We start from the raw sequence: 17,943 nt of genomic DNA, 5'->3' as shown, positions 1-17,943 counted from the left end.
ACTGCAGCCCTGGATTGCGTCTCATCGTCACACAGCAGGGTAAGGACTGAGAGCAATTTAAAAAGTAAAAAGCTACAGGGAAAGCGGGCCTCAAACTCTGGTTGTGGGTGACTCTGCTGTAAAAGATGTAAAAAGCAGTAAAAACACCAAAATACTCTGTTTTTCCAAAGACATGGTGTCTGACTTGGCCCAAAGAATCCCGGATATCGTGGCAGCACACCTAACTGTGAAAAACATTATACTGCATATAGGGTCACATGATGTTGTAAAGTAACAGTCTGAAGTGCTGAATCGTGACTTTATGGATCTGCTGAACACAGTCAGCTCTCTAAACGTGGAGGTGTTTGTCAGTGGCCCTATACCACCAGCCAGAAGAGGAGCTGAGAGATTCAGCAGACTGTTGGCACTGAACGATAGTTACGTTATTGTAACTCCAGATTCTATGAGTATAGGCGTAGCCCTCTAAGCCACGCTATTGGGTTTATCCCTTCGCGCATGCGCATTCGTGAAGATTTTCTTTCCCGCCCTAGCGTGCCGCTCGGGCTTCAACTACGTCCGCAAATACTGTATATAAACAGAGCGGACCCGTAGCTCTGCTCCCAACATAAGCTTTTTCTTCAGCTAATGTAACTGGAGCAGGTGGCCCGAATCTTAGAGGGCTACGCCTATACTCATAGAATCTGGAGTTACAATAACGTAACTATCGTTCTATTTCATATAGGCTTCGCCCTCTAAGCCACGCTATTGGGTTAGGGCGAAGCTGATGTAGTCAATGCCACCTGCGACCCAGAGCCCACAGTGGAACATAGACTAAACTTTTTTTCCCTTCTGTCTCTCTCTCTCATGCACTGACAGGGGACTGTATCAGATAATCCGTTAGAGGGTAGTACATGATTGATAATTATGGGACGCCCGAGTCCCTCCCAGCCATCCAGAGTAGGGGGGGGAGGACCCCAGGCAGTACACATGCAGTGGCACATATCATGATTGTAGGCGTGCATGGCAGTGAGAGAGTATGTGTGATAGCGACAAATATATATACATATGTACATATATACATAAGCTACACATATATGTGGGATGCTGCTCTCCTCTCGGCACCCGGCCCACATACGACGGGGCATCATCCGTTGTTGAGTGAGGATAGGACCGAGTGAGTCAGAGAGGACTCGGACATATCCCGCAAATAGAAACGGATGAAAGGGCATGGGGATGCCCAAGAGGCCGCCGCGCAGATGTCGGCTACTGACATGCCTCTGAACAGAGCTGTTGATGCCGATAGTGCCCTTGTAGAATGTGCCCGGATGCCCTGGGGGGGCTCCGCCCCCTCCGTGTTATAGGCCTGAGTGATAGCCTCACACAGCCAGTGAGACAAACGCTGTTTTGACAGGGCCGCTCCTTGGGAGTGTTCCCTATAGTGTACAAACAGCTGTTGTGTCCGCCTTATGTCTGCCGTGCGTAAAACGTATTGTGATAACGCACGCACGGGCACAATCGGTGGGAAACCTCCTCCACGTCGTTGTTATGAGGCGGGGGGAAAAAACCCTGGAGGGAAAAAACCCTCGACCGAAAGGAATTTGTTAAAATTTTCGGTGTGAAAGAAGGGTTAGGCTGTAGGGTGGCTGCGCTCCCGTCCCCTCTAATGGAGAGACAGGACGGTGAAACTGACAGCGCACATAAGTCGCTCACTCGCTTGGCTGACGTCAGGGCAAGGAGAAGCTCAGTTTTTAGGGACAGCAACCTGAGAGAGGCTTGTGCCAAGGGCTCGAAAGGAGGCTTTCCCAGAGCTCGAAGCACCAGGGCCAGATTCCATTGGGGAGTGAGAGAGCGCACGGCAGGTTTTTGTCGTCTGACCCCTTTCAAAAAACGCTTTACTAGGGGGTGCGCAAAAACCGTTCTCTCTCCATAGCCTTCGTGGCAGGATGAAATGGCCGCTGCGTAGGCTTTGACTGTGGACGGAGCCAGGTCGTTATCTACCAATGTTTGGAGATAAGTCAACACGAGAGGCAGGGGACACGATATAGGATCTGTTTCCCTCTCCGTGCACCAGCACTGGAAAGCGGACCAACGCGCTGCGTAAAGGGCCATTCACATTGTACGCGCAAACGGCAGCGCTGCGCTATGAAACCCATTATTGTCAATGGCTTGCGCGCGCAATAACTGGTCTGCCACTGCGCTGAGCAAAGCGCAGCGCAAGCGGCATTTTGCAGCTGGCCGCTCTTGCGCATGCCGCGGTCAAAGTTCAACATGGTTCAACTTTGCGCTGTGATGTGTCTGAATAAAAAGAAAAAAAGTAAACACCGAACACACGTGGATCCACAAACGGAACAAGGCTTTCCTATGTTTCAAAGACAGAAACATCATCTCCACCAAATCACTACTGTGTATCCTACACAATGTTGCATGTAGCCTACTGCACGTCTGATGTAAACACCGGACGCAGACGTGACGTGCATTCAAATATTGGCGCATGTATGACGTAAATTTGCGCTGAGCCTAGCGGCAAGCACAACAAATATAGTTGGGAATAGGAAAACCTAACGGCGAGCGCAGCGCATGCCGCGTACAATGTGAAACGGCCTTAACACGCTGTTGTGGAGGGGGCTCTCGCGCTCTGAATAGTGCGCACCACGGCAGGAGGCAAGCCTAACCTCTGCAAGCGTTCCCGCTCAGCAGTCAGCCCCACAGTCGCTGGGTTATCACCGGGGGGTGGAATATCGCGCCGTCCAGCTATGACAGGGCGTCCTCGCGCCACGGCAACTGCCAGGGGGGACCCGCCAGCAGCTGAACCAGTGTCGGGAACCAGGATGCGCTCGTGCGCTCCGGCACCACCAAGATGACCGACAGATTCTCCTCCTGGATGCGTTCCAGGAGACGAGGAATCAGAGGGACCGGGGGAAAAGCGTATAGGAGGGTTCTGGGCCAGGGGTGGTGGGAGAAAGCGTCCACGCCGAGGGATTGTCCCATGCGCTCAAGGAAAACCACAGAGCGCACTGTGTTTTTTCTCATGAGGCGAACAGATCCATCTCCGCTTTCCTGAACCTGCTCCACAGCTTCTGAACAATAGTGGGATTCAATTTCCACTCGTTGTGAGAGGGCCCTCCCCCCGACATTAGGTCTGGTTTACGCCCGGTTTAGTATCCCGGGGATGTAAACAGCCTTGAGGGACAGCAGGCTCCTGGCTATTTCCAATAGCTGGGCCGAACCTACGCCGCCCTGGCGATTTATGAACGCTGCTGCAGTAACATTGTCTGTCTGTACGACGACATGTCTCCCTGCTACCACCGGGGCAAAGTGTTTCATAACCTTCAGCACCGTGGACAACTCCAGGCAGTTTATGTGTGGGAGAGGGGGGGGGTGGCCATTCTCCTTCCACCACCTGTGATTCGCACATTCCCCCCCAGCCAGTGAGGGACGCATCCGTGTACACTGTCACGTATGACTTCACCTTGCCCAGGGGAACCCCAGCTGACAAGGTCCGGGGGTTCCCCCAATATGACAGGTCCGACTGTAGGGAAGGAGGAATGATCAGCATTCGCCACTTGTGACGTATGGGGTCGAGACGCTGACGGAAGAACCACCTCTGGATTTTTCTCATGTGGAGAAGCCCCAGGGGGACCACCATGTAGCCCGCGGACATCATGCCCAGAAGGCGCATGACGGACAGCGCTGACATCTTTGCGCGTGGCGTGGTGCGCGACAGGAGAGAGAGCAGCGCGTCTTGCCTTGGTGTTGACAGTCTGGCCCTCATAACAATCGAGTTTAGCACTACGCCCAGATAAACTATCGATTGTGTGGGAACCAATGAGCTTTTCTGCCAGTTTATGGCGAAACCCAGTGTCTGCAGGTGCTGCAGAACTGCCACAGTGTGCAGCGCCGCCGTTTCCCGAGAGGGAGCCAGGATGAGCAAATCGTCCAGATAAAACAGGACTCTGACGCCTTTTTTCCGTAACGGCTGAAGCGCCGTCTCCATACACTTGGAAAAAGTGCGGGGGGCCAGTGAGTAACCGAACGGTAGAGTTGTACTGGAAATGAGCCCCACGGAAAAAGAAACACAGGAATTTCCTGTGTCTGGGAATGATTGGATGTGAAAGTATGCGTCTTTCAGATCCACAGATGTAAACCATTCTTGGCATTCCAACACATGTCTGATAGTCAACATGTGGAATGGACGCTCCATGACGCACCGGTTGAACTGGGACAGGTCTAGGATGGGGCGTAACCCGCCTGACTTTTTTGGAGTGAGAAAGTAGCGGGAATAAAATCCCTCGTTCTCCTCCCCCGGAGGAACGCGGGAAATTGCTCCTTTTGACAGCAGTTCCCGTAGTTCTGACGTCATGGCTTCTGATTCTGCCCGGGATGACACGGTTGTCTCCAACACGCCCGCAAAACGAGGCAGGGGGGAGGCAAACTGGAGTGTGTAGCCCCGTGATATCAGTTTTGACATCCACGAGTCCATGTGTGTCAGCCTGATCCATGCCGCGCTGTGCTCTGAGAGCGGGCGCGCGCATGTCTGTGTGTTGTTTACAGACATAGCTAGGCGAGACATGAGTAGATCGTGTCGCCCAGCCCATGGTAGGGGCCTGTCGAAAGGGTGGCGGGTCATCGTCGTCCTCATCCCGCTGGCATAGCCGGGGGGAGGAGGATAACTGAGCGGCGCTAAATGTAGCGGGTGGGCGTATGCTCCCGCTGTCTGCATAGTGAGAGAGCGGTGGAGCTCCGCGAGCAGCGGTGACCTGGTGTGTGCTTGTGTGGGGAACATCTGTCATGACATCAGCGTAATGTTCAGTGGGAACAAGGGCTAATCGGTTGAATGGAAACTGCTCTTTAGAAAGACTGAAGTGGCCCTTAAAAGGGCCGTTGTGTTTCCGGTTTCCAACCGTGGAGGGACAGACGTTCCCCGCGCCCCGTCATTGCCACCGTCGCCGCTGCTTGCTGGGTGGCTCCGGGGGCGGGTTTGACCAGGTGGGAGCCGCCTTCATGGTCCTTCGGCCCCGTGAAACCTGCCGGTCAGGGGCCGGCTGCCGCTGTGGGGGGGCAGGCAGAGGAGCGGAGGTCGAAGCCTGGGAAGGCGCAGCCACAGCAGAGGCTGTGGGGCATTTCCTCTTATGGCGGTTGGTGGAGCGGTGGCACTGCTGATGGGGAGCCGCTTTCCAGGAGCCAAGCCGCCGTAGCCACTCAGCTTCCTCGGTCGCCTGGTGGAGGTGGGACGTGGCTGTCTGTAAGCGAGGCCCAAATAGACCATCGGGAGCTATGGGGCCGTACAGAAGCTCACATCTGACCTCCGTGGGTAGCTGTGACATGTGGAGCCAGATATTTCGCTTTGCCACAGTCTGCCACGCCTGGATCCTCGACAACGCCACCGTGATCGCCGTGGTGAGGGTGAGGATAGCGGTCATCGCTTTGCCAATCTCCGTGGCTAGCTCCGGAGGAAGAGCCTCCGGGTTGGTGGCCATGGCGGAGATGGCGGAGGCTAGCAAGGCAATGTTGTTTTGCGCCGCCAAGCCCTGGGCCGCACATTGGTGTGACCGGTCAGTAACCTGGGCACAAACCTGATCTTGGGGGGACGGGGGGTCGGCTTCCGGTGGCCAAAAAGTAGCCTTCGGGAGTAGGATTGATACCAGGCTCTGCTCCAGGGGGGGGACCGAAGGGAAGCCTGCCTCTGTGTCGCCATGAACCCGTGTGAACGGGGCATAGCGAGAGACTGGAGCCCTCAGTTTCCCGGGCTGAGCGAGAGCCTCTTCCACGAATGGCCGAAGCTCCGTGAAGCGCGGCCAGAGTGGGGCCCGTTTGGACGGCGGTTCCTGGGAGTAGACGTCACCGCTCAAGAGGCCGCGAGTGGGGGCAGGAAGCTCCGCTGGGAGCGCTATGCCTCTCTGGTCCGCTGCCTTTCTAATGATGTCCGGCAGGTCCAGAAAAAGAGCCTTGGTGGTGGAGGGTGGAGCCGCCTGTGGCAGAGGGGACGACCGCTGAGGCGGTGCCCCTGGCCGTTCTGGAGACGGGGAGAGCCGTAGTTCTCCCAGCGGGGAGGAGGGAAAACCGAGAAGGGAATCGTCATTCGGGGGAGACGAGTCATCGGACCCGTGCCCGTCGAAGACTCCCTCTTCCAGCGGTTCCAGGGCGTCGACGGTGTCACGTCGGTCTGCCCAGCTGCCTTCCCCCTCTCCGTCGACCTCAAAAGCCAGAAAAGCGTCCGCCCGCCGTTGAAGCTCTTTAGAAGGCAGGCGGGCGCAAAAAGGGCAGGAGGCGTCGGAGGTGAGAGCCTTGCCGGTCTCGCAGGAGGGGAAGGAGCGGACGCCGCTGGAGCCGGAGGTCTTCATAACCTTCTTCATAACTGCTTGCTGAAGAAAAAATGGGAGCAGAGCTACGGGTCCGCTCTGTTTATATACAGTATTTGCGGACGTAGTTGAAGCCCGAGCGGCACGCGCGAAGGGATAAACCCAATAGCGTGGCTTAGAGAGCGAAGCCTATACGAAATAGAACAAATGGCTTTCATCTGCATGTACCGTTCATTCTCTGCGGTTCATTGACAATTTTAACATCTTCTGGGACCGCAGACATCTTTTTAAAGCAGATGGACTTTTCCTTAGCAAGCCAGGAGTAAAGCAGTGATCCACCACAGCCCCCATCTGAGCAAAGATTTGACCATGGGAGACCACAGAGCAGAGACGAGAAATCTCAACCCCCCTTTTCACCCGTCCAACACTCATCAAACCCCCTTACCAACCCCGACGCCTTTGAGGATCCATCGCTCTCCCCACTCACCCTTTCCCCTCTTTCCCCCTGCCACATGTTGGTGTTCACTGACCGGATGGAGCAGCTAGTAGATGCTGGAATCAAGTTTGCCCCACTTCCTTCTCCCATCATTCGCCCCCAGCATCAAACTGACCCCGTTTTGACTCAACCACTGAAAGTAAAACGCCAGGCACCTCTGCCTCCTCAAGGACGGCAGCTAACTCCTTCTCCCCAGACTGATAAGTATGCTTGTGTACAAAATGCAACAAGCTTTAACTGTTAAATGTGTTTGGTCCAGGCTGCACGCCTAATGGCACTCATGACTCTTTCCAGGACAAGCCTGGGCCCTGTGTATTAAATTCTTCTTCAATCTATGTTGTGATAGGTAATAGAAAAAGAATGGTGAATCCGCTAAGTAAGAAAAAGAAGCACTAAACTGCAAACTTAGCAAATTTAGCATCCATTCCTCATCAGCCAAGGTCTGTCCCAAAAAACAAGACAGATATTTATTTTAACAAACTAACACTAGCCTTACTTAAAGTCAGGTCTTTGGCATAAAAATAATTTTTAAGAAATGATTTTATTATTAAGCACAATCTTGATTTTATGTTTTTAACTGAAACCTGGTTGGACCATAATAACAGTGCTGCTGTTCTCATTGAGTCAGCTCCTCCTAACTTCAGTTTTATGAGAATAGAGTGAATAAGAAAGGAGGTGGAGTCGCCATTTTGTTTAATGACTCATTCCAATGTACTCAAATATCTTATGGAAACTTTGCTTCTTTTGAATATGTGGCTCTTCAGCTGAGGTCCTCTCCTCGAGCTATATTTTTAAATATCTACAGGCCACCTAAATACTGTGCATCCTTCTTTGACGACTTTACTGAACTGCTGTCTATAATCTGTATTAACTTTGACTGTGTAGTTATTGCTGGTGATTTCAACATTCATGTTGACAACCCCCAGGATAGAGTACGGAGCCCCCCTGGTCCCACTTTGTCAAAAAAATGAATTATAACTATCTCGTGGCCTCAAGATAGTAACTCGTGGCCTCAAGATACTATCTTGTGGCCTCAAGATAGTATCTTGTGGCCTCAAAATACTATCTCGTGGCCTCAAGATAGTATCTCGTGGCCTCAAGATACTATCTCGCCGAACACTGGCATTAAGCTGGCCGGCAGGGGCCCTTCCGATGGCGGGTCACGTTTGCAAATCGGTCAGTGGAAAGTGTTGGAGAACCGCAGCTGCGTTACGGTAAAAGCTGTCAAAAGTGTCCGGCCGTGGTCTCCAGAGGTCGGTCTCACTGCCCTGAGACTCCTCGGTGCAGTTCTCTGGAGGCCTATGTTTTCAAAAACTGGGTTTCCGAAATCATGCAGAAGGTGGCTGGGAGAGTGAGCCGGGCTTCTTACCCATTTAAAGTTTGAGAATAGGTTGAGATCGTTTCGGCCCCAAGACCTCTAATCATTCGCTTTACCAGATAAAACTGCGAGACTGAGCGCCAGCTATCCTGAGGGAAACTTCGGAGGGAACCAGCTAGGGGGAAGTGTCAGACCTCTTCCCGCTTATGGTGCACCTTCCCTGGGGTAAATCGAAGGGTGCTTCGGTGGGATTTTCTTCCAAGTTTTTGGACCGGAGAAGGGTAGGGGGAAGCTGCAGACCTCTGCCCGCTTATGGTGCACCTTCCCTGGGGTAAATTGAAGGGTGCTTCGGTGGGATTTTCTTCCAAGTTTTTGGACTGGGGAAGGTCCTCCCTGAGCTCGCCTTAGGACACCTGCGTTACCGTTTGACAGGTGTACCGCCCCAGTCAAACTCCCCACCTGCCACTGTCCCAGGAGCGGGTCACGCCCGCCTTGACACCAGAAGAAATCTTGTAGGCTGCATATCCATAGTCCTTTATAATTCTTCTTCATATTTTATAGCCTATATTTATACTTTTTACATGTATATACTTGTTTATTTACCAACTTCTATTATTATTTATATTCCTTTAAATGTCTTAATGTGCACATCAACTGTGACACAAGAATTGTCCCCCGGGTTATCGATAGCATCAATAAAGATCAATAAAGTATTTCTGATTTTGATTTTAAGTTAGCCTATAGTGGAGTGTGCAGACTGGTTCATTAATTATTGAAGTGTTTCACATTTTTGGGGAGAAAAGCTGCTCCATTGTGCATTCTCCTTTTATATACACTTATCTTGAGGCCACGAGATAGTATCTTGAGGCCAGAAGTTACTATCTTGAGGCCACGAGTTACTATCTTGAGGCCACGAGTTACTATCTTGAGGCCACGAGATACTATCTTGAGGCCACGAGATAGTTATAATTAATTTTTTTTACAAAGTGGGACCAGGGGGGCTCCGTAATAGAGGGACCAAAGAACTGTGTTGTATTTTTGAGAACTATAGACTGACTCAGCATGTGACGGAGCCCACACACAACAAGGGGCACACTCTGGACTTGATTATCTCAAAGGGCCTGAACATTTCCAAGGTTGTGGTGACTGATGCTGCTCTTTCTGATCATTCCTGTGTTTTCTTTAATGACACTATCTCTGTCCAAAAGTGTCCAAACAAAGTTAATAAGAAAACGGTATATCACTGAAAACACCGGTGAAACATTCATTCAGCTTTTCTCCTCCACACCCGCCCTCTCGGGGGTCTCAGTCACTGAGCTTGTAGACAATTTCAATTGTAAAATTATAAATGTTATTGATGCCATTGCTCCCACTAAAGTCAAAGCTGTCTCTGGTAAGAAAAGATCTCCATGGAGAAATGTCATACTGGTAAGAACAGAAAAAAGAGAGTGTCGAAAAGCAGAATGTAGGTGGCGAAAAACTAGTCTCCAGGTCCATTATAACACCTATAAAGAGAGACTTCGCATTTATAATTTGGAACTAAGGAATGCAAGGCGGTCCTTCTTCTCGGACATTATTGCCAGAAACAATAATAATTCACGTGCTTTGTTTGTTACTATCGATAGGTTAACAAACCCTCCAGTACCAGTAGCATCTGAACTTTTATCCACCAAGGCCTGCAATGATTTTGCCACCTTCTTCAAAGACAAAATTCAGAAAATTAGACAGTCAGTGCCTCCATATCGAGTACAGGGTATGTGTTGTCACAGTGTCTAGGCAAAACAAATTCCAATATGACACAATTCCATACGATTAACCATACAAACCTGGAGGACATTATACAACATCTGAAAACCTCCTCCTGTTGCCTTGATATTCTACCAACGGGCCTTTTAAAAAATGTTTTGAATTGTTTGGCTACAGATCTTCTACAGATTGTAAACAAGTCTCTTCTCTCAGGTATATTCCCACAGGCCCTGAAAACTGCAGTCATTAAGCCACTCTTAAAAAAGAACAATCTAGACACGTCACTAATGAGCAACTATAGGCCAATATCAAACCTTCCATTTTTAAGTAAATCATTGAAAAAACGGTTTCTCAAAAACTCAACCTTTTCTTGTCACTAAACAACAGTTTTGATGCCCTCCAGTCGGGTTTTCGACCACACCGTAGCACTGAGACGGCTCTTGTTAAAGTCTTTAATAACATCCACTTAAACACAGATAGTGGCAAAACTACAGTCTTATTATTACTTGATCTCAATGCTGCATTTGACACAGTTGACCATGACATATTACTAGACCGATTGGAAAACTGGGTTGGCATTTCTGGCTCAGTACTAAACTGGTTTGAATCCTACTTAAGGAATAGGGACTACTTTGTGTCTATAGGTAATTATGCATCTGAGCATACATATATGACGGGTGGAGTTCCCCAAGGCTCCGTTCTGGGGCCTCTTCTGTTTAACATCTACATGCTTCCATTGGCTCAGATAATGGAAAACAACAAAATAAGTTACCATAGTTATGCGGACGACACACAAATTTACATAACCTTATCGCCAGGGGACTATAGTCCAATACAAAAACTAAGTGCATTGAACAAAACTGAGGTGGTTGTTTTTGGAGCAAAAGAGGAACGATTAAAAGTCAGCGCTCAGCTTCAAACGGCAATGTTAAAAACAACAGATAAAGCCAGAAATCTTGGTGTAGTCATGGACTCAGACCTGAATTTTAACAGCCACATTAAGACAATTACAAAGTCAGCCTATTATCACCTTAAGACTATAGCAAGGGTTAAAGGACTTATGTCTCAGCAGGATTTGGAAAAACTTGTCCATGCTTTTATCTTCAGTAGACTTGACTACTGTAATGGTGTCTTTACAGGTCTCCCTAAAAAATCAATCAGACAGTTGCAGCTGATTCAGAACGCTGCTGCTCGAGTACTCACTAACACCAAGAAAGTGGATCACATCACTCCAGTTCTGAAGTCTTTACACTGGCTTCCAGTGCCCCAGAGAATATATTTCAAAATACTTTTGCTGGTTTATAAATCACTCAACGGTTTAGGGCCAAAATACATTTCTGATCTGCTACTACACTATGAACCACCCAGACCTCTCAGGTCATCTGGGACAGGTCTGCTTGGGTTCCCCAGAGTCAGAACTAAACAGGGGGAAGCAGCGTTCAGTTTTTATGCTCCACATATCTGGAACAAACTCCCAGAAAACTGCAGGTCCTCCGCAACTCTCAGTTCTTTCAAATTAAGGCTGAAGACCTTTCTTTTTGATGTTGCCTTTCTTTAAATAATTGTTAATTTCTTATACTGCACTGTCAAATTTATTCTTGTCTTTTATCTAGTGCCATATTGTTTGTAAAAATATTATCTATCAGAGTGGCACCATTGCATGTTATTCTGGTAGGTTTTGTGATTGTTGGAAAAAGACTCAAACTATACAGTGTTTCAATAAACTCTTCTATCGATTTGTGTTTGTTGGGATTTAGTAGGTCAATGTTGAAATCCCCACATATATAGTTGACTTTATGCTTTACTTTATTAAACATTTTTTCCATTATTTCTGTGAATATTTTAACATTGGATCCTGATTTCCTATATACACAACTTAATATGACATTCTTTATTTTTTCCATACATAATTCAATTGAGATACACTCCATTATATCATCCATGACTACTGTCATGTTTTCAACAACCTTGTAAATTAGCCCTTTATCAACAAAAAGTGCCACCCCCCTCCACAACTGTTTACTCTATTCACATAGTTAAATTAATATCCCTATAACTCAAAATCCATGCCCCTATCGGCATTAATCCATGTTTCTGATATGGCTGTAATATTAAAGGGTTTCTTGAACTGTCCTAAATATTCCTTTATATTCTGGAAGTTTGAATACAGACTTCTGCTGATAAAATGAATGATAGATATGCCGTAATCAATTTTAGTATTATTATTGAACTGTTTCTCTGTGTAATAGCTACAGTTGTTATTTATGTTAACATAAAAGTTATTTTCTGGATCAATGTTCTGTTCAAAATCAGGCGTACTTTGGTCATTGTCCAGACAACTAGAAAAATGAAACCTAGTCATATTGTTAGACATAACAAAAAGCTAAAGCTTTAACAATGGAAAAATAAAATAATATAAAAGCTACATGAACCAACTCATAGGAATTTGGTAAAAACATCTGCCTATCAGCACCTCCTTTTACAGCTGTAGTTATTATACTTATATATATAACATCTGATCTAATCATTTGTACAATATATTCAGTATATAATAATATAACACTCTGGATAGGGCCATTCTGCATAATGAGTTCTTTTACTTTTGACACTTTAAGTACATTTTGCAGATAATACTTCTTTACTTTTACTCAAGTATACTGATACTTTCACAGTGTTTTTATAGCCCTTTGACTTGCTTTATAATAACATGGAAATCTCACTTTTTAAAAAATGGGACCTTTAGGTAAAGAATCTTGAGTACATGTTCCACCACTGCTAGTAACAAACACAATATATGCTTAGTATATATCTACTAATTATACATCTGTCTTTTCTTTATTGATTCTCACAGTCCTTTACAACGCTCACAGTGTTTCACAACACTGGTGTCCATGATGAGAAATATAAGATGAAGAAGATGGAGGACAGTGTTGTGAGTCTTTGTCACCATCCCTTCTGTGTGCTCGTAAACAAATCCGTATTGTATGCTGCAGTTAATCAATGTTCATGTTTAGTCTTGTAAATCTCTGTGTGTACTGTAAGTGAATAACTGTTATCTGACGTGTCACAAATATTCTGCCTCTTCATGAACTAGTGAAACTTACTATTTTCTCGTGTTGTCAAATTGTACTTTCTTAATCTAGATCCTGTATTGCTACACTGAATGTTACCTAAGAAAATGTAAAATGTCTTGTCTTGCTAAGAGACAGTTTTCAATTTTTTGTTATTGGATCAATTTGTATTTATTTTGTTAAGTATATACTTTGCATTTTGAAATATCATATTTACATATCAGATTCTTTATCCATTTATATACTTATTCCCTATGATTATTTAAGTTCTCTATAGGCATTGAATCTGATGTGAAATTATATACGAAGATCTAGGTAATATTTTAAAAGCCTATGGTCATTCTTGACCATAACCATATCCATACATACATGTGTACACATTCCTTTAACATGAAAAGCCTGCAAAATATATGTAATATAAATAATATGTTAATGGGATGGGACCATTTTCAATGGGTATGAGTGCTTTAAAGTGATTGATAAAGGGCAATATATTAAGAACCGAATGCAATAGCACTTTCTGCCAGAATGTCAATTCTCTCTTTGTATGATAAATTATTCATCTATATTTATTTTGTGAAATAGAATGAATAAATAACATTTTATTCAAACATAGACTTAGTATTTTGCCTCCTGGTGTCAATGTATTGCTTATGTTGTAAAGGTAAATTTGCATAATCTCATTTGTTTTAATGTTTGTATAAAATTCAGTGAATCATGAATTTAAAAGCTTCATCATTTAACCCAATTCTGTTATACATCTGAGGGCCAAATGAAGGTGTAATAATAGTGTTTGAAAAGAACTAGGTATGGGCTTATTTAAAAAAATGAAAAAACAGAAATTTTATTATGCATATCTTGTCAATGTTATTCTAATTTAATAAATTTCTATGAGCACTCTTTGTCTTGTCATTGTCACAGATAGACTTAATCCTAAATGTGTGTGCACAGCAACAATGGAAAGCTGGGTGCAAATAATAATGTAATTTAATGCAAAATACAGTGCGGTACAAAATAAGTAATAAACTGCATAAATAATGCATGACTCGTGGTTTAATTCATACATTAATACGGGCTCTATTATGAATTGCTTCCATTAGAAATGATCAACTCACTGAGTTTATGTGATTAGTTAATAGGTCATGTACTAAATAAAGTTTAGGCTACTTCATACATTAATTGACACATTAAATGTATCTTCAGTTATATTATTAGAATTAAGACTTTTTAAAAGTCTTAATTCCTCTCTGAAAAAAAAAAAAAAAAAAGCCTCTCTGAAAGCAGAACAGTAGCTATTCATACTCATTTCTCATGAATGTGCATTAAGTAATAATTTAACGATACATAATGAACACTTGTTTTTAATAACAACACCCTCTAGCTTGTGACATAAAGACTGTTGGGTTGTGCAGCATGTAGATGTTGAGAACAGTTAATGTTCTGTTTCAGAGAGGCTGATCAAATGCATGGGTCTCTAATGGTCTTTCCTGTGTATCTGGAGTCCAGCTAATGTGATGGCAGATACTGTAGATTAATGTATGAAGAAAAAGAGTTAAAAATCTGTAAATAATAATCCATTAATTAATTATACTAATCGCATAGTGACTTTATCATTGCTTGAAGATGTGCAACAGACATTAATGATATATCCTGATGCAGTAATTCATGCATTACATCATTACCACTCTAGTTATGCATTAGTTAAGCAAGTTTTTGTAACCTTGTTAGAGAGTTACAGAAAGATGTTTAATATTAATCCGTAACGACAAAAAAACTTTTCATTGTATCCCTAAGACTCAAAGAGCATTAATTTGGCTCAGATCACATATCAGACATAACTGTCAAATGATTAGGTATAGGTGCACATGCTTGATCACACACTGCACTGATGTAATACCTGCATGGGGGATACCATGATAGAAACATCCAATATCATTGATGCTAAGCATAAATGTCCAACCTTCAGGGATTTGGCGTACAAATAGACTGAAGTGGGCAGAGGTTCTTGCAATCAACAGATGGTTTGATGTGCTACGGATGACAGCTTAGAGAGGTGACACATCCCAAAGCATGTCAAGCTTCTGGCTCATGTGAATTCCTGTTTTGTCTCAGCGCCAGGAGGAACTCAAGAGTGTCGACCCAGTCATTGTTCCCGAGTCTGAGTGATTTAATGTTCTTACATTTAGCATAACCCTCCTAGGTGTGCTGTCAGAGCATCACTGGGAGATCCTTCCTCAGTGACTACCTGACAGGTGACACACATCATTTGTTAACTTGTAGAAATCCCACAGCACATGTGTCCCTAGTGAGTGACGTGTTTATTGATTTTTGTTCTGCCTCCATAAACAGAAGGATTAATAGAGCATGGTTGGTGCATGCTGTCAAATTTTGTCTTAACAATGAAGTCTGTGAAGAAAATGTTCTCTTTGAAATGACTATTAATGAACGTTTTAAAATTCTATTCTTCATGGACATAACCATGAAGTTCCTGCGCCTAAAACCCCATCTTGTATTCTCTGAGGTGTAGACGGACACATACACACTGAGATGTAGGTCCTTGCCAAGAGTGATCCTTGTCAAACCAATATTTCAAAATGGATTCAATTTTTTAAAGAGGGAACTCGTAGATTGTACACATTTCTTTATTGAAAACTAAATATGACTTTTATCTGAATAATAAGAAAAGGTATTGAGACTATCTACAGATGTAATAATCAAAATTGCAATTCAGATCAATAATGTGATTGTAACATATTCTTACAAATGATATGTGAGAAGAAAGATGAAAAATGTCAAAATGTGAAAAATGAATCATGATGTGAATGCTTGATAAAAAAAAGTCACATAGCATTTATGATTGAGACACACTTCAAACATACTGTAACTTTTTTTTTTTTTCATTTTGAAAACATTTCCTTCAACCACTGAAGGCTGACAGGGCTTCTTATGAGGGGAATTTAATAGCATGACCAAGAAAAAGACTAGTACAGATTGTGAAGCATAATAGCACAGGGTCAGTGTGAATAGTTGCATTATTTAGGGAGCTGCAGGTTGAATTTACTCTCTTCTGCCTCGGCCAGTCTTCAGCCAGGACACAAACTCCTTGGCTGCCAGGTCCTGCAGGTAGGAGCTCACGTCACTGGTGTAGGTGCCGTCTGCATGGCGTCTAAATAGGCTCCTGTAGACAGACATTTAGATGATACAGTCACAATAACTGTATATGTAATTGTGTTGTCTGTCTCCAATACCAGAGGCATACAGCAATCTACAGTATTAATTCTACAATTAAAGCCATATATGTGGTCTTCTCAATATATTACAGACTTGACCTATATATAATTATATGATATAATTTATACTATGACACCAAGTTGAAGTGATTCAGTAATAAAAGGGCACACTCACCCGTTCCTTTTTGAGTTCTTTAGCCACTGGACAAAGTCTTGTGCTCTTCTCGTCTCCAGATATTTGCTGTAGTCGTTGGAAAATGTTCCCTCTGAATGTCTCTTCATGTTTGGGAGCTCAATGGGTTCGGCCATCATGGAGTTTTCCGCCAATAAACTAGAAATGATGGGGATAATAAAGCTTAAGCTGACACACTATCATCTCAAACACTCCCCTTCCTGTCATACTGCATGTCTGTACATCCTTACCATTTCACATGTCCTCACCTCCCTAACCTTTATATCTCTGTCCTTTCTCTCTCTTGTATGGTCCCCATAGGGGCGTTCTACTTGCTGGAGTCCTCGCGACACAACTCTGTAAACCTGCTGCATCATTCTCATCCGCCAATAACTACTCATACATTTTGGAATAAGTAATTATTTCTGAAAATTTGGATCTCGATGATGCTGTGATCATTGCTTGTAAAAATGAATGTTCAAAAGATTCAATTAAATAAGAAAAGTAAGTATTCAAGTAAATAGAGCTTTGCATCAGCATGTGCTACAGGAGACACAACATAACTAAAACATATAAATATTAAAATGCCAATATGTACAGTATAAATAACACTACAAGGAAAGCATTACAATACATGAAATAAAAAACACATCATCTCACATAACTCCCCTAAAATGCAAATTAAAATTAACTTTCCCTATGGGTTTTCTCATTAAGAATTACAATTGACATAATGATAAATGACATTTGGTCTTTTTGCACTGGAGATCCTTTTCCTCTAATATTAACAGCTGATTCTCTGAGTGCAACACACGGAACTGTCAATGGCAAAGCAGTCTGCCAGCACATATTCTTTGCCTGACTTACTTCATAAATATTTGGCCAACTGGAGCCCTCTCAACCAAAAACAGCCATTACATTATAATAAAACCTGGCTGTTTGCTTCAAAAGATTTGCTCCATTTTTTTTGCAGCTCAGGATGGGGTCCCCAAGTACTCCCATAGTGACACCTTTCTAATCCTGATCTTTGCTAGGGGAGGTTTTTCAGGCCAATGTGAATGAGACAAAGCTGAAAGCTGATCTTACATGGGGTTTTGGTCTGTGTCCTGGTCAGGCATCTGCCAGCTGCTTTGGATCATGATGAGGAGCAGGACTCCAGCCAAAGAGTGAGCGCTTTTCATAGTTTGAGCTTCTGAAAGATCAGGAGTGAAAGACAGTGCGAGAATATTTCAATAAAGCATATGAGGATTTAATCACATGTAGAAATTCTGGATGTCTGAAAGGAGGAAGGAACAAAAATGCTCACCTGTGCTCCTTTCTGTCGAGGGTCCAAGAGAAGGATTGTAAAGTGCGTTGATTGGTGCCCTTCTTCTCTCTGAAGCTGTTTCATGGTCCCTTCTTGATCTGCTCAGTCTTATATAGCGGAGCTCAGGAGCATTCTCCCAGGTGACTCCCCCGTCACTAAAACCTCACCATATCCTCTGTTACTCTCAACCCATTAGTCAGCTTCCGTCTCAGTCCACTGAATGTTTGACTTTGTTGAAAAAAAAAGCAATATAGGTGGTAAAAGCGGCTACTTTAGGTGTTAAAATCAAACATGACCTCGACCCTGACAAATAAATACTGACAAAT

The 17,943-nt window shown here is 44.5% G+C and overlaps 2 protein-coding genes across 3 annotated transcripts in view; one reads left to right on the top strand and one right to left on the bottom strand.

The window, feature by feature from the left end:
• slc4a10b (solute carrier family 4 member 10b) overlaps nt 1-13,057 on the top strand; it is a 41,522-nt gene extending 28,465 nt beyond the window's left edge. For both annotated transcript variants that reach the window (XM_031298525.2, XM_031298520.2), the window contains one exon: nt 12,690-13,057. The gene's annotated coding sequence lies outside the window, so the exon portion shown is untranslated. The remainder of the gene's footprint in view (nt 1-12,689) is intronic.
• A 2,534-nt stretch (nt 13,058-15,591) lies between these two features.
• On the bottom strand, nt 15,592-17,844 carry gcgb (glucagon b). Its single transcript, XM_031322615.2, has 4 exons — nt 17,618-17,844; nt 17,398-17,503; nt 16,315-16,470; nt 15,592-16,087 (listed from the first exon to the last, which is right to left on the bottom strand). Exons 2-4 carry the CDS (start codon nt 17,490-17,492, stop codon nt 15,967-15,969), a joined length of 372 nt encoding a protein of 123 aa, XP_031178475.1. The 5' UTR covers nt 17,493-17,503; nt 17,618-17,844; the 3' UTR covers nt 15,592-15,966.
• Between the last annotated feature and the right edge of the window lie 99 nt (nt 17,845-17,943).

Source organism: Sander lucioperca, chromosome 8, assembly GCF_008315115.2.
Source record: "Sander lucioperca isolate FBNREF2018 chromosome 8, SLUC_FBN_1.2, whole genome shotgun sequence".
NCBI lineage: Eukaryota > Metazoa > Chordata > Actinopteri > Perciformes > Percidae > Sander > Sander lucioperca.
Note: the sequence above shows the minus strand (reverse complement) of the source record. Positions and strands in the feature narration are given on the sequence as shown.